The 12,730-nt window shown below is 44.8% G+C and overlaps 1 protein-coding gene across 1 annotated transcript in view; it reads left to right on the top strand.

Annotated features, from left to right (window-relative positions):
• Positions 1–8,046: 8,046 nt before the first annotated feature.
• LOC106571273 (interphotoreceptor matrix proteoglycan 1) overlaps positions 8,047–12,730 on the top strand; it is a 36,494-nt gene continuing 31,810 nt past the window's right edge. The window contains exons 1-2 of the mRNA XM_014144125.2: positions 8,047–8,375; positions 12,076–12,318. Coding sequence (XP_013999600.1) covers positions 8,306–8,375; positions 12,076–12,318 — 313 coding nt within the window. The 5' untranslated portion in view covers positions 8,047–8,305. The remainder of the gene's footprint in view (positions 8,376–12,075; positions 12,319–12,730) is intronic.

Raw genomic sequence — 12,730 nt, 5'->3', positions numbered from 1 at the left:
ACACCATAGTAGCTAGCCATAGTTTACAGACAATGCAAATACCACAGCAACTCCCGGCACATGAAACCTCAGCTCCGGGCTGGTGGACCCGGCAGACAGCCTGGGAAAAAGTCAAATGTGTATACTATTAGGCCCATTTGCCCAACATTAGAATGATATTCTAATATTTTACATTTCCATAACCTAAATCATGACATACTGTATGTGATGCCTAGTCAGCCATATCATTGTTTGAAACCTGGACGTTTTTCTACGTAGCCTATCATACCTTGCTTCTAATAGCCCACAGCCACAATCCGACCATAGAAAAAAAGCAAATATTTCCTGATATTCCATTAAAACCAGCATTTCTTCTGCTACTGTCCAAAGGCAGTAAGTCACAATCCTATTGTTGCATTTTCAGATATTCCCTCTTTCTAAGGTTCTCCGTTAGGCTGTATATCCATCTCTGTCGCATTATAAAAAAAGCTTGCATCAGGTGCGTGTTTGAGAGTGGCATTCTCCCGTAATAATATTTTTCATCATTCACGCATATGGCCGAGACGAGTGAACACACTGCTGCGCTTGTAATGTGAATTATTCATAGATGATAACTTTTAAGCTAAATGTTGTGATCTGTTTCATCAGCCTCATCTTTGAGTTTAAACATTTTAGTATGCAACTGTTGTATGCATTTTATATTTCTCTGGCCTATTATCCAGCAACTGTCCCAGCATCTGTTTTAAAACTTCCCAGACATATTTCTTATCCTCCCCGGGACAACAGGAAGGCCTTAATTTCGAGCCCTGGTAAAAATCACATGGTGCACATCAATGATGTCGTTGAAAACACTTATCTCCCTCTTCTTTTCTACTACAAAACATAGAAACGTGCCTTTTTGACATGTTGATGTTGGGGCAGTGCTGGGGATGATGAATATGAAGAAACATTTAGAAATGTCCCTTTAAGTAATAGGAATGATTTGGTTCTGGTAAAAAATTAAATCTAGATATTTGGCTTCTAGAAATGACATGAATTTAGATCTTAAATATAAGCAGCTTTAGGTATCAGAGGTCTTCTCAGTCGAGCTCCATCACTTTGTCTTATGTTGACTCTTAATTTATGTTGTGTAACAAGATTCTCTAAAGCAGACAGCCAGGATCCCTGCCAGGGTTCCTCGCCTGTCTGCTGGTGTCCGTCCCTAGTCGCCTTCCACCTGGGGCACCTTGTCCCGCCGAGCTGTTCACTTCAATCAATCAACATGTAATGACATCCTTCCACTACACCTCACAGCATGGCGGCCAGCGGGACTCCTAACGTTTGGCCATGACAGACCTGTTGTGTCATAGACAACTGAATGGAACTCCACAATAGGATTAGCCTGTCCAGTTGTTTTCCTTCTTGTAACAGGTGCTTGTCCTTTGCTCCCAGAGGCCTGTGTTTACGCACTGGGATTTGGGAGAGGAAAGGAGGGGTTAGGGCTCGCTCACACATCCCACACAGAGCTAAGAGAGGAGTATGCAATTTGTGCCTTTTGAGGGCTTTTTGGTAGAACACACCTTCCCCATTGAAATTAATTGAGTTGGCGTTTTACAATGTGCTACTCAGAGTGAAAGGGCCCTTATCTTAAGCTGTGTCACGGTTATCGTCGGTGAAGGAGGACCAAAATGCAGCAGGACTGTGTTTGTTCATTTTGAACATTTATTAAATCAAAATGAACACAAAAACAACAAACAAGAGAACGAACGATCCACAGACAGTCTGGCAAGGCACAAGGCTAAACACAGAACAATCTCCCACAAACACACAGACAAACACACCCAACTAATATAGGACTTCCAATCAAAGGCAACACCACACAGCTGCCTTCAATTGGAAGTCCACCCCAATTAACTCTACATAGAAACACACTTACTAGACTACACATAGAAATACATAAACATAGACCATAAACCAAAAACCCGGAAATACTAAATCAAACACCCTTTTACCAAAACACCACCCCGGACCACATAAAACAAATACCCTCTGCCACGTCCTGACCAAACTACAATAACAATTAACCTTATACTGGCCAGGACGTGACAGTACCCCCCCCCTTAAAGGTGCTAACCCCGGAAGCACCTTAAACAAACAAAAAAAACAACAACCCCAAACAACAAAACTAAAATTCCCCTCTACTAAAGGGAGGGAAGGGAGGGTGGCTGCCGTCAACGACGGCACTGTGCTACACCCCCCCTCCCCAACCCACCTATATCTGGAGGTGGCTCCGGTTCTGGCCGTTCCAGGCAGTCGGGCCACTCTGGCAGCTCGGGGCAGTCTGGCAGCTCGGGGCAGTCTGGCGGCTCGGGGCAGTCTGGCGGCTCGGGGCAGTCCGGGCAGTCTGGCGGCTCGGGGCAGTCCGGGCAGTCCGGCGGCTCGGGGCAGTCCGGCCACTCCGGCGGTTTGGGGCAGTCCGGCCACTCCGGCGGTTCGGGGCAGTCCGGCCACTCCGGCGGCTCGGGGCAGTCCGGCCACTCCGGCGGTTCGGGGCAGTCCGGCCACTCCGGCGGTTCGGGGCAGTCCGGCCACTCCGGCGGTTCGGGGCAGTCCGGCCACTCCGGCGGTTCGGGGAAGTCCGGCCACTCCGGCGGTTCGGGGCAGTCTGGCCACTCCGGCGGTTCAGGGCAGTCTGGCCACTCCGGCGACTGTTGCCTGGCGGGCAGCTCTGACGATTGTTGCCTGGCGGGCAGCTCTGACGACCAAAACACCCTTTTACCAAAACACCACCCCGGACCACATAAAACAAATACCCTCTGCCACGTCCTGACCAAACTACAATAACAATTAACCCTTATACTTGCCAGGACGTGACAAGCTGTCAATGGTTATATTGAAAAGCTCAATCTGGAAGCTATATTGACTGGATTAAACCTGTGATTCTACTGGTCCACTGATCGTAGTATGATTCGCTTGGTGGCAGAGCTGGAGGTGTTTAAATGTTATCCCAGCCATTGGTGAGTTACTGGAGGCCAGTGCAATTAAAATACGAAACGTTATAACAGAGACTTTTGAAATGTTGTGACATTCTATGTCACAAGTTAAAAACAGAAGTTAAAATCATTTTATGGCATGTGTTCAAATTAGAAAAATAGGAATCTTATTATGGAGACAGTGTCAAAATGAATAGGGCACTTACAGGACAATGGACAATAGCCCTCACTGTATACTGTATACAATAGATTCCTGTGAAAATTCTGCAAAGTCTGCATATTTAGCCAAAATGCACTACAAGAGAGCTGTCATTTTGAAGAAAAAATTATGTTGTTTGACTTGTGAAATTTGCTTCAGTCTCAGAGAGATTCTTGCTTATCGTTACCTTTTGTTAAGGAGTCATCATTTCCATGTTGCATGATGCCTCTGTGAATAGGGCAATGAATACAGCATATGAATATTAACGATGATGGCTTCAGAAGTACTGTGCAATTAGGTCCTGGACGAGAGGACCCCAAGTGATGAAGGCAGGCAACAACAGCTCTGCCACGCTGATCCCCACAGGGGTCTGTGCTCATCCCCTTCATGTACTCCCTATTCACCCATGACTGCGTGGCCATGCAGGTCTCCAACTCAATCATCAAGTTTGCTGACGACACAACAGTGGTAGGCCTGACTACCAACAATGACGAGACAGTCTACAGGGAGGAGGTGAGGGCCCTGGCGGAGTGGTGCCTGGAAAATAACCTCTCCCTCAACTTCAATAAAACAAAGGAGCTGATCGTAGACTACAAGAGACAGCAGAGAGAGCACGCCCACATCCACATCGACGGGGCCGCAGTGGAAAGGGCCAAAAGCTTCCAGTCCCTCGGCGTGCACATCACTGATGACCTGAAATGGTCCCTTCACACAGACAGTGTGGTGAAGAAGGCGCAACAGCGCCTCTTCAACCTCAGGAGGCTGAAGAAATTTGTCACCGTCCGCAACTACAGGGCTCTCCAGAGGGTGGGTGGTCAGCCTAACACATCACTAGGGGCACACCGCATGCCCTCCAGGACATCTACAGCACCCGGTGTCACAGGAAGGCCAAGAAGATAAGCAAGGATGTCAGCCACCCGAGACACGGCCTGTTCACCCCGCTACCATCTAGAAGACAGAGAAAGTACAGGTGCATGAAAACTGACTATCAGACTGTTAAATAATAACCACTAGCCGGCCTCCACCCAGTACCCTGCCCTGAACATTAGTCACTGTTACTACCACCCAGTACCCTGCCCTGAACATTAGTCACTGTTACTACCACCCAGTACCCTGCCCTGGGCATTAGTCACTGTTACTACCACCCAGTACCCTGCCCTGAACATTAGTCACTGTTACTACCACCCAGTACCCTGCCCTGAACCTTAGTCACTGTTACTACCACCCAGTACCCTTCCCTGAACCTTAGTCACTGTTACTACCACCCAGTACCCTGCCCTGAACATTAGTCACTGTTACTAGCACCCAGTACCCTGCCCTGAACATTAGTCACTGTTACTACCACCCAGTACCCTGCCCTGAACATTAGTCACTGTTACTACCACCCAGTACCCTTCCCTGAACCTTAGTCACTGTTACTACCACCCAGTACCCTGCCCTGAACCTTAGTCACTGTTACTACCACCCAGTACCCTGCCCTGAACCTTAGTCACTGTTACTACCACCCAGTACCCTGCCCTGAACATTAGTCACTGTTACTACCACCCAGTACCCTGCCCTGAACCTTAGTCACTGTTACTACCACCCAGTACCCTGCCCTGAACCTTAGTCACTGTTACTACCACCCAGTACCCTGCCCTGAACCTTAGTCACTGTTACTACCACCCAGTACCCTGCCCTGAACCTTAGTCACTGTTACTACCACCCAGTACCCTGCCCTGAACATTAGTCACTGTTACTACCACCCAGTACCCTGCCCTGAACCTTAGTCACTGTTACTACCACCCAGTACCCTGCCCTGAACCTTAGTCACTGTTACTACCACCCAGTACCCTGCCCTGAACCTTAGTCACTGTTACTACCACCCAGTACCCTGCCCTGAACATTAGTCACTGTTACTACCACCCAGTACCCTGCCCTGAACCTTAGTCACTGTTACTACCACCCAGTACCCTGCCCTGAACCTTAGTCACTGTTACTACCAGCCAGTACCCTGCCCTGAACCTTAGTCACTGTTACTACCACCCAGTACCCTGCCCTGAACCTTAGTCACTGTTACTACCACCCAGTACCCTGCCCTGAACATTAGTCACTGTTACTACCACCCAGTACCCTGCCCTGAACATTAGTCACTGTTACTACCACCCAGTACCCTGCCCTGAACCTTAGTCACTGTTACTACCACCCAGTACCCTGCCCTGAACCTTAGTCACTGTTACTACCACCCGGTACTCTACCCTGCACATTAGAGACTGCTGCTCTATATACAGTACATAGTCAACTGTAAGCGCTGATATTGTGAAGTGGAAATACCTACGAGCAACAACGGCTCAGCCATGAAGTGGTAGACCACAGAAGCTCACAGAACGAGACCGCAGCAATGTTCCAATGTCTAGTGGAAAGCCTTCCCAGAGGAGTGGAGGCTATTATAGCAGCAAAGGGGGGCCAACTTCATATTAATACCCATGATGTTGGAATGAGATGTTCGACGAGCAGGTGTCCACATACTTTTGGTCATGAAGTGTGTATATATATATATATATATATATATATATATAATAATAATCCCCCAAATATTAATGTATATTTATATTCCGGAATCTGATATTTCTTAATTTCTTTCTTTTTACTTTTTGGATCATGTGTGTATTGTTTTGTATTGCTAGGTATTAATGCACTGTTGGAGCATTAACACAAGTAATTTGCTGAACCTGCTACAACATCTGCAAATCTGTGTACACGACCAATAAACTTTGATTTGATTTTTAAATGGGTCGTTCCACCGATTCGGTGCCTTGTGAGATGTGTAATTAGGTCCCACAAAAAGTTTGATTTCATCTCATTTTAGCATTTGTCATAAAGAGCACATATTCAACTTAATAAAAAAAAACATATTTTCCCATCTCAAGAGATTAAATACAAAAAATGGCTTTGGTAAGTTCCTATAAAATGCCAAATAAAGTTGATGATTTATTCTTAAATCAGCCAGGAATCCCGTTGTGACAGGGGAAATGGAAGCTTGTTGCATGCAACAGGGAGTGGCAATTGAATGCAAGATTCACAAAAAAATGTAATTGCCAAAACATTTCTAGCCTATGGGTAACAAAACATCAGAAAATGTACAAATCATTTACACTATGATTTGATTATTAGATGTTCAATAGGCAGGTAGCCTGGTGGCAGGCAGCCTGGTGGCAGGCAGCCTGGTGGCAGGCAGCCTAGTGGCAGGCAGCCTAGTGGCAGGCAGCCTAGTGGCAGGCAGCCTAGTGGCAGGCAGCCTAGTGGCAGGCAGCCTAGTGACTAGAACGTTGGGCCAGTAACCAACAGGTTGCTGGATTGAATCCCCGAGCTGACAAGGTAAAAATCTGTCGTTCTGCCCCTGAATAAGGCAGTTAACCCACTGTAGGCCGTCATTGTAAATACGAATTTGTTCTTAACTGACTTGCCTAGTTAAATACAGGTTAAAATAAAAAATTTACATTTATTAAGAAAAAAAAATGTTTTTAAAGGAATAGTTTCACCATATTAAGTTCAGTTCACGTAACAGGGTTGACCTTAAAGAGTGACAGATGTAAATTAAACTAATCACAAATAAATAATTATCTTTAGAAATGACCTTGTCAAAATAACAAAATAACTAGGGCTTTAAAATAATGGTAAAACTGGGAAACATTTTTGGATTAAGTGTTTTATTTTATGGAGGGACATGTCAAAATGCTTAATATTTTGCACTAATGCAAGACTTTATTCATATAAAGAAACAGATTTAATCAATTCTCCATGTGGTCCATACTAAAGTGCACTTCATTTAATATAACAGGCTTTTAAAATTCAATATTAGTGCACAATTTATAAATAAAATATCGAAGGAATGCAAAAGGCACTCTTTTCGTGGAGCGACACAAATGTCAAATTGTGGAGGGAGTCTAGGAAATAGGTGGTTACAGCAGCGCTAAATGGAACCTAAATGCTACAACTCACAATATTGATCCACACACACACAATTGTGGAATAATTGTATTCATTCATTGAGTCAGTCAGTCAGTCAGTCAGTCAGTCATTCATTTAAAAATTCTTTGGACCAACGAGCATAAACTGTGCCTTCTACTGGGTGCCATTTTGAATGGCATATATATACAGTAATTTGGTCAGTGACATAAATAACTACTTGCAACTTTCCTCCAGTCATCCGAATCAAACAGATCGCAGTTCATAGGTACTCATCCTGAGAGGGCATTATAGCGGCAAGAACGCAAATAAAACACCACTAACAGTGGCTGTTGGCAACCCTCCTGCTATCTGACAGTAGTGCAGGTGGCAATCCACTGCTAAAGCACCCAATTTAAACCCCTAGAGGAGACACAACACAGTCTGGCGTAGTATACAGTAATACCCACAGAGGAACAAAGTGCATTGTCTTGTGGAGCATTTAATAAAAGCTGCTATGGTTTAGGTACCAAGTAAGCTAATAGGATAGTAAGGATCTGGGTGACATAGTGGGATGAGGAGGTTGGAGGGTGGGCAGTCTCATGTGAAGCTGGGAGTCGGAGTGGAGGATGAGGTGGGCAGGAGTGCCAGGAGGTGGCAGGCAGAGATGACTCACAGGTACCTGGTTGACCACCCTTAGCAGGATGCATCTGGTTTTCAGGGATTCAGCTACTGTAATTTAACCTAGCTTCCTTTGCCGGTGAAAAGCGGATATGGGAACTCCACTGAGGTGTTTCTTCTAACCCTGCTACGTTAGGTTACTGGTTGACAGATGCTCCCACAAAGAAAGCCCCTAACAGGATGACGCTGGTGCTGTAGGGCCCATGGGGTAAAGACGGATTATGTCTGAGCAGTAGATTATTCCCGAAACAGCACCTGCTTCTTTTACCCTGACGCTCTTCGAGCGCATCCACACAGCCAGGTTGGACCAGGAGAGCTCACCTAGTTCCATGCCATGTCTGTCAGATGCCACCCTCGAATTCTCACTATCAGCGGGGAAAGCAAGTCAAAGCCTTAGCCTATATGACCAGCCTCCTCTATACGGAATCGACACCCAGATATTTAGTGATCCTAAGGACTGTGTTAGCATGCATGGGCACCACATGAGATAAAAAATAAGCCCAGGTGCAGAGTTTATTACTAACTTTGGAAACAGACTGGTTTCAATATGCCTTGGAAATATGGATTCCTTGTTCTTACACTATTCGTCTTCACTCTCCAAGCCACAGGAATTAAAGGTAAGCTTCAAGCTCCTTCTAGTTCAGGGAGCCATAAACCTTCAAACCTGAAGGGCACTACACTAAGCCTGTTTTTATAGGATCTTGCTGCTTTAGATATAAAATGTTACAGCATTCATACAGCAGGTTGAATAATTTCAGTTCCAAAGTAAAGATGATTTTACAGTATGCACAATGTGTGTTTGGAACTTTACAACTGCAGTCTGCAAGATTCCGTTAAGGGTAATTGGGTTGAACTAAGCTTCAGAATGATCGAAAATTAGCTTTTTATCTTTACCACTGCTACCTTTGAAGCTCTGGTGTGTAGGCCTACTGATTACGCTGACTTCTGATTAAACTCAGGAGCTACTGCACCTTGTAATGAGGGAATATGTCGGGCAGGATCCCAGCATATGGCGGTGAATATGGCGGGCAGGATGGGATTAAATCATAAAAATCTTTTTTTTGTAATTTCGGGGATAATTTGTCCTAACCTTAACTTAATTCTCCTAACCTGCTACGTTAATTATCCTAACCTGCGGGGTAAGTTCTCCTAGCCTGCTACGAAAAGTAAATTCTGTTCATAGCTTTCACAGGAGGTTGGTGGCATCTTAATTGGGGAGGACGGGCTTGTGGTAAAGGCTGGAGTGGAATTAATGGAATGGTATCAAATACATATGTGCCATTCCATTTGCTCCGTTCCGGCCACTATTATGAGCCATCCTCCCCTTAGCAGCCTCCACTCAGCAGCCTCTTCAGACTCCATTCTTCTGGAAGGTTCTCCCATCTCCACAGATGAACTCTGGACCTCTGTCAGAGTGACCATCAGGTTCTTGGTCACCTCCCTGACCAAGGCCCTTCTCCACCGATTGCTCAGTTTGGCCGGACGGCCAACTCTAGGAAGAGTCTTGGTGGTTCCAAACTTCTTCCATTTAAGAATGATGGAGGCCACTGTGTTCTTGGGTATCTTCAATGCTGCAGACATTTGTTGGTACCCTTCCCCTCATCTGTGCCTCGACACAACCATGTCTCAGAGCTTTACAGACAATTCCTTCGAGCTCATGGCTTGGTTTTCTGTGTGTGTGTGCCTTTCCAAATCGTCCAATCAATTGAATTTACCACAGATGGACTCCAATCAAATTGTAGAAACATCTCAAGGATGGACAAGATGCACCTGAGCTCAATTTCGAGTCTCATAGCAAAAGGTCTGAATACGTAAATTAGATATTTATGTTTCTTATGTTTAATACATTTGCAAACATTTCTAAAAACGTGTTTTCACTTTGTCATTATGAAGTATTGTGTGTAGATTGATAAGGACATTTTTTTATTGAATCCATTTTAGAATAAGGCTGTAATGTAACAAAATGTGGAAAAAGGGAAGGTGTCTGAATGCCTTCCGAATGTACTGTATACCATAAAGTCCTCAACCAGAATGACAGCAGGTTGCTAATGGTGGCATAACAACAGGTTATGGGCCTATAGGGCTGCAGAATCTCTTATTCAGTATCTCCTATACAGTACCTACCATGCTGATGCTGATGAGCTTTCGCAGGAGAGTGATCTCCTTGCATTTGTCACAACCTCCTTCGACTTGTTTGAACTTTTGGCATGGGTTCATCCCTCATTGATGGTGTCAGACTCGTTGTAGTTGCACACAAGCTGGCAATAACTTGGTGACGTGAAAATGACTTGGAAGACACAACTGGCTATAGAGACACAAAGGGTCAGATTGAATGGCTAGTTAGATAAATGTAGCTACAGTTGAAGGAATGCCTGTTTGTTATAGTTTGATTGTGCAGTGATCGTGGTCTACGGTATAAAAGCAGAAATGACTCATTAAGTAGGTATATAGACTGTGGACCATGGCATTACCCACAACTTGATATCTACACAAACTGGCCACTCTTTTTGGTTGTTATAAACAGGTTTTCTTGTAGGATTAAACAAACACACAGAACAAAACACTGTTTCATGGTCTTTGAGAATTGCTCAAGCTGTAAATATTCACGGTAGGACAAAAGCAATTAATTAAAAGTCATTTTCTGCGATGATTTAAGCGGCTCAATTTCAGATGTGCACCCATGCACCAAGAACTATTTTCAGAATCATTTTGATCCTCATGGATCCTCTTTTTCTGTATATGGCATGCAAATGTACTGACATCTAAATTAGGACTATGGTGGTCTCTGTTTCCTTGGTGACAAGTATAAATCTGAAAAGGTCATGTTCCTTCATGGTTATATGATGTAGGATCTTAATTTGAACCAGTTTACTACAGCTGGAAAATAATCTTGCAGCAACAGGAAATGTGATTATAATGTGGATTACAATTAATGTGTAAAAATATGCGATGAGAGTCAGGAAGCAAGTTCAGGGAGTGAGTGCTTAAATAAATAAACGGAACGTAATACAAAACAAGAAACTCGAACAGCCCACAGACATGAAACCGAAACAACAACGCCTGGGGAAGGAACCAAAGGGAGTGACATATATAAGGTAGGACATCAGGGAAGGGAAGGAGTCCAGGTGAGTCTGATGATGTGCAGGTGCGGGCAACGATGGTGACAGGTGTGTGCCATAACGAGCAACCTGGTGACCTAGAGGCCAGAGAGGGCGCACACGTGACAGTACCCCCTCCACTACGTGCGGCTCCGGCCGCAGGACGCTGACCAAAATGACGATCCTGGGGATCAGGAGCGGACCGGTCACCCCTACTGATGCGCGGGAACCTGACAGACCAGCTGAGGTAGGGGAATCTGGCGATCCGGCTGAGGCATGAAAGCCTGACGAACGAGCGGAGGCAGGGGAGCCTGGCAATCTGTCTGAGGCATGAGAGCCTGTAGTGGCTCCCGGACGCGACATCATTCCCACTGAAACAAAAAAACACTCCCTGATGCTTCCCTTAGGTGAGGCGTCATTCTGTAACGATGTGCACTGAGAGTCAGGAAGCAAGTTCAGGGAGTGAGTATTTTTATAAATTAACGGAACATAATACAAAACAAGAAACTCGAACAGCACACAGACATGAAACAGAAACAATGACGCCTGGGGAAGGAACCAAAGGGAGCGACATATTTAGGGAAGGTAATCAGGAAGTGACGGAGTCCAGGTGAGTCTGATGACGTGCGGGTAACGATGGTGACAGGTGTGCGCCATAACGAGCAGCCTGGTGACCTAGAGGCCAGAGAGGGTGCACACGTGACAAATGGACATCTTTGTAGGGGTTGATACATTTTTCGTAAGTAAAAATCAAGTCTGAAATTTCAAAGTGTAAATTACAGACTTCATAAGCATTTTTAACCGTCAAATACATTACACGTTTTAAAATGACTGCGTTGCAGGAATGTTCTCCATCAACAGGGTGATCAAATTAAGATCCTACACCTGTAAACATCACTGTCTGCTGATAAGTGGTTTGAAGGATGGCTGTTGTGAATTTCCCTCCCACCACTACAGTAGAATGCTCATCTCGCACAGCTGAGAGATCATTAAAAACAAGTAATTCTGTTCCAAATGGAAGCCAGAGACATTCATATTTGTATGCATTGATAGAATTCAATGACACACTGTAATATATTTCAGGATACCCATGAGGGAAAAAGTGGCTTTTCAACATAGGCTTTTCAAACATGATACAGCCCACAGACACTATACAATTTGACACATCTTGAAGATATCATGGTTTCAATGTCTTTTTCCTTTTATCATGTTTTTGCAGAGAGGAATAATCGGGGCTCTTGGCAGAGAGGAGTTATCAGGACAGAAACAGAAGCCATCAATTCTATGCATTTGGTTGAACTTCTGAGAACGACCAAACAAAACTCTAATGTCAGAACGATATTTGAACTAGAAAAGCATCGGACAAAGAGGTCAGCGGTCTTTCACTCTGGAGTGAGAGTCTGTCCTCAGGAGACCATCAATGAGGTCATCGCCAGCCATCAAGCCTACTACAAGCTCAGAGGTATAGGCCTCCCATTTATTATAGCTAATCAATTGCTATTCTGTTGGCTATTTCAGTGTCACATTTTCAGTATCTAGGTCTTCTGCCCTCGACAGAGGTCATGAGGTGAGGCCTCGCCTGGGGCATGGCATCTATAGCCTCTACTCAAACGAAATAGTGAAAATTGTGCTGTGCACCAGTTAGAAATGTTTAAATACACTATATATACAAAAGCATGTGGACACCCCTTCAAATGAGTGGATTCAGCTATTTCAACCACACCCGTTGCTGACAGGTGTATGCAATCTTCATAGACAAACATTGGCAGTAGAATGGCCTTACTGAAGAGCTCAGTGACTTTTAACGTGGCACCGTAGTAGGATGCCACCTTTTCCAACAAGTCAGTTCGTCAAATTTCTGCCTTGCTAGAGCT

The sequence above is a fragment of the Salmo salar genome, chromosome ssa15 (genome assembly GCF_905237065.1).
Source record: "Salmo salar chromosome ssa15, Ssal_v3.1, whole genome shotgun sequence".
NCBI lineage: Eukaryota > Metazoa > Chordata > Actinopteri > Salmoniformes > Salmonidae > Salmo > Salmo salar.
Note: the sequence above shows the minus strand (reverse complement) of the source record. Positions and strands in the feature narration are given on the sequence as shown.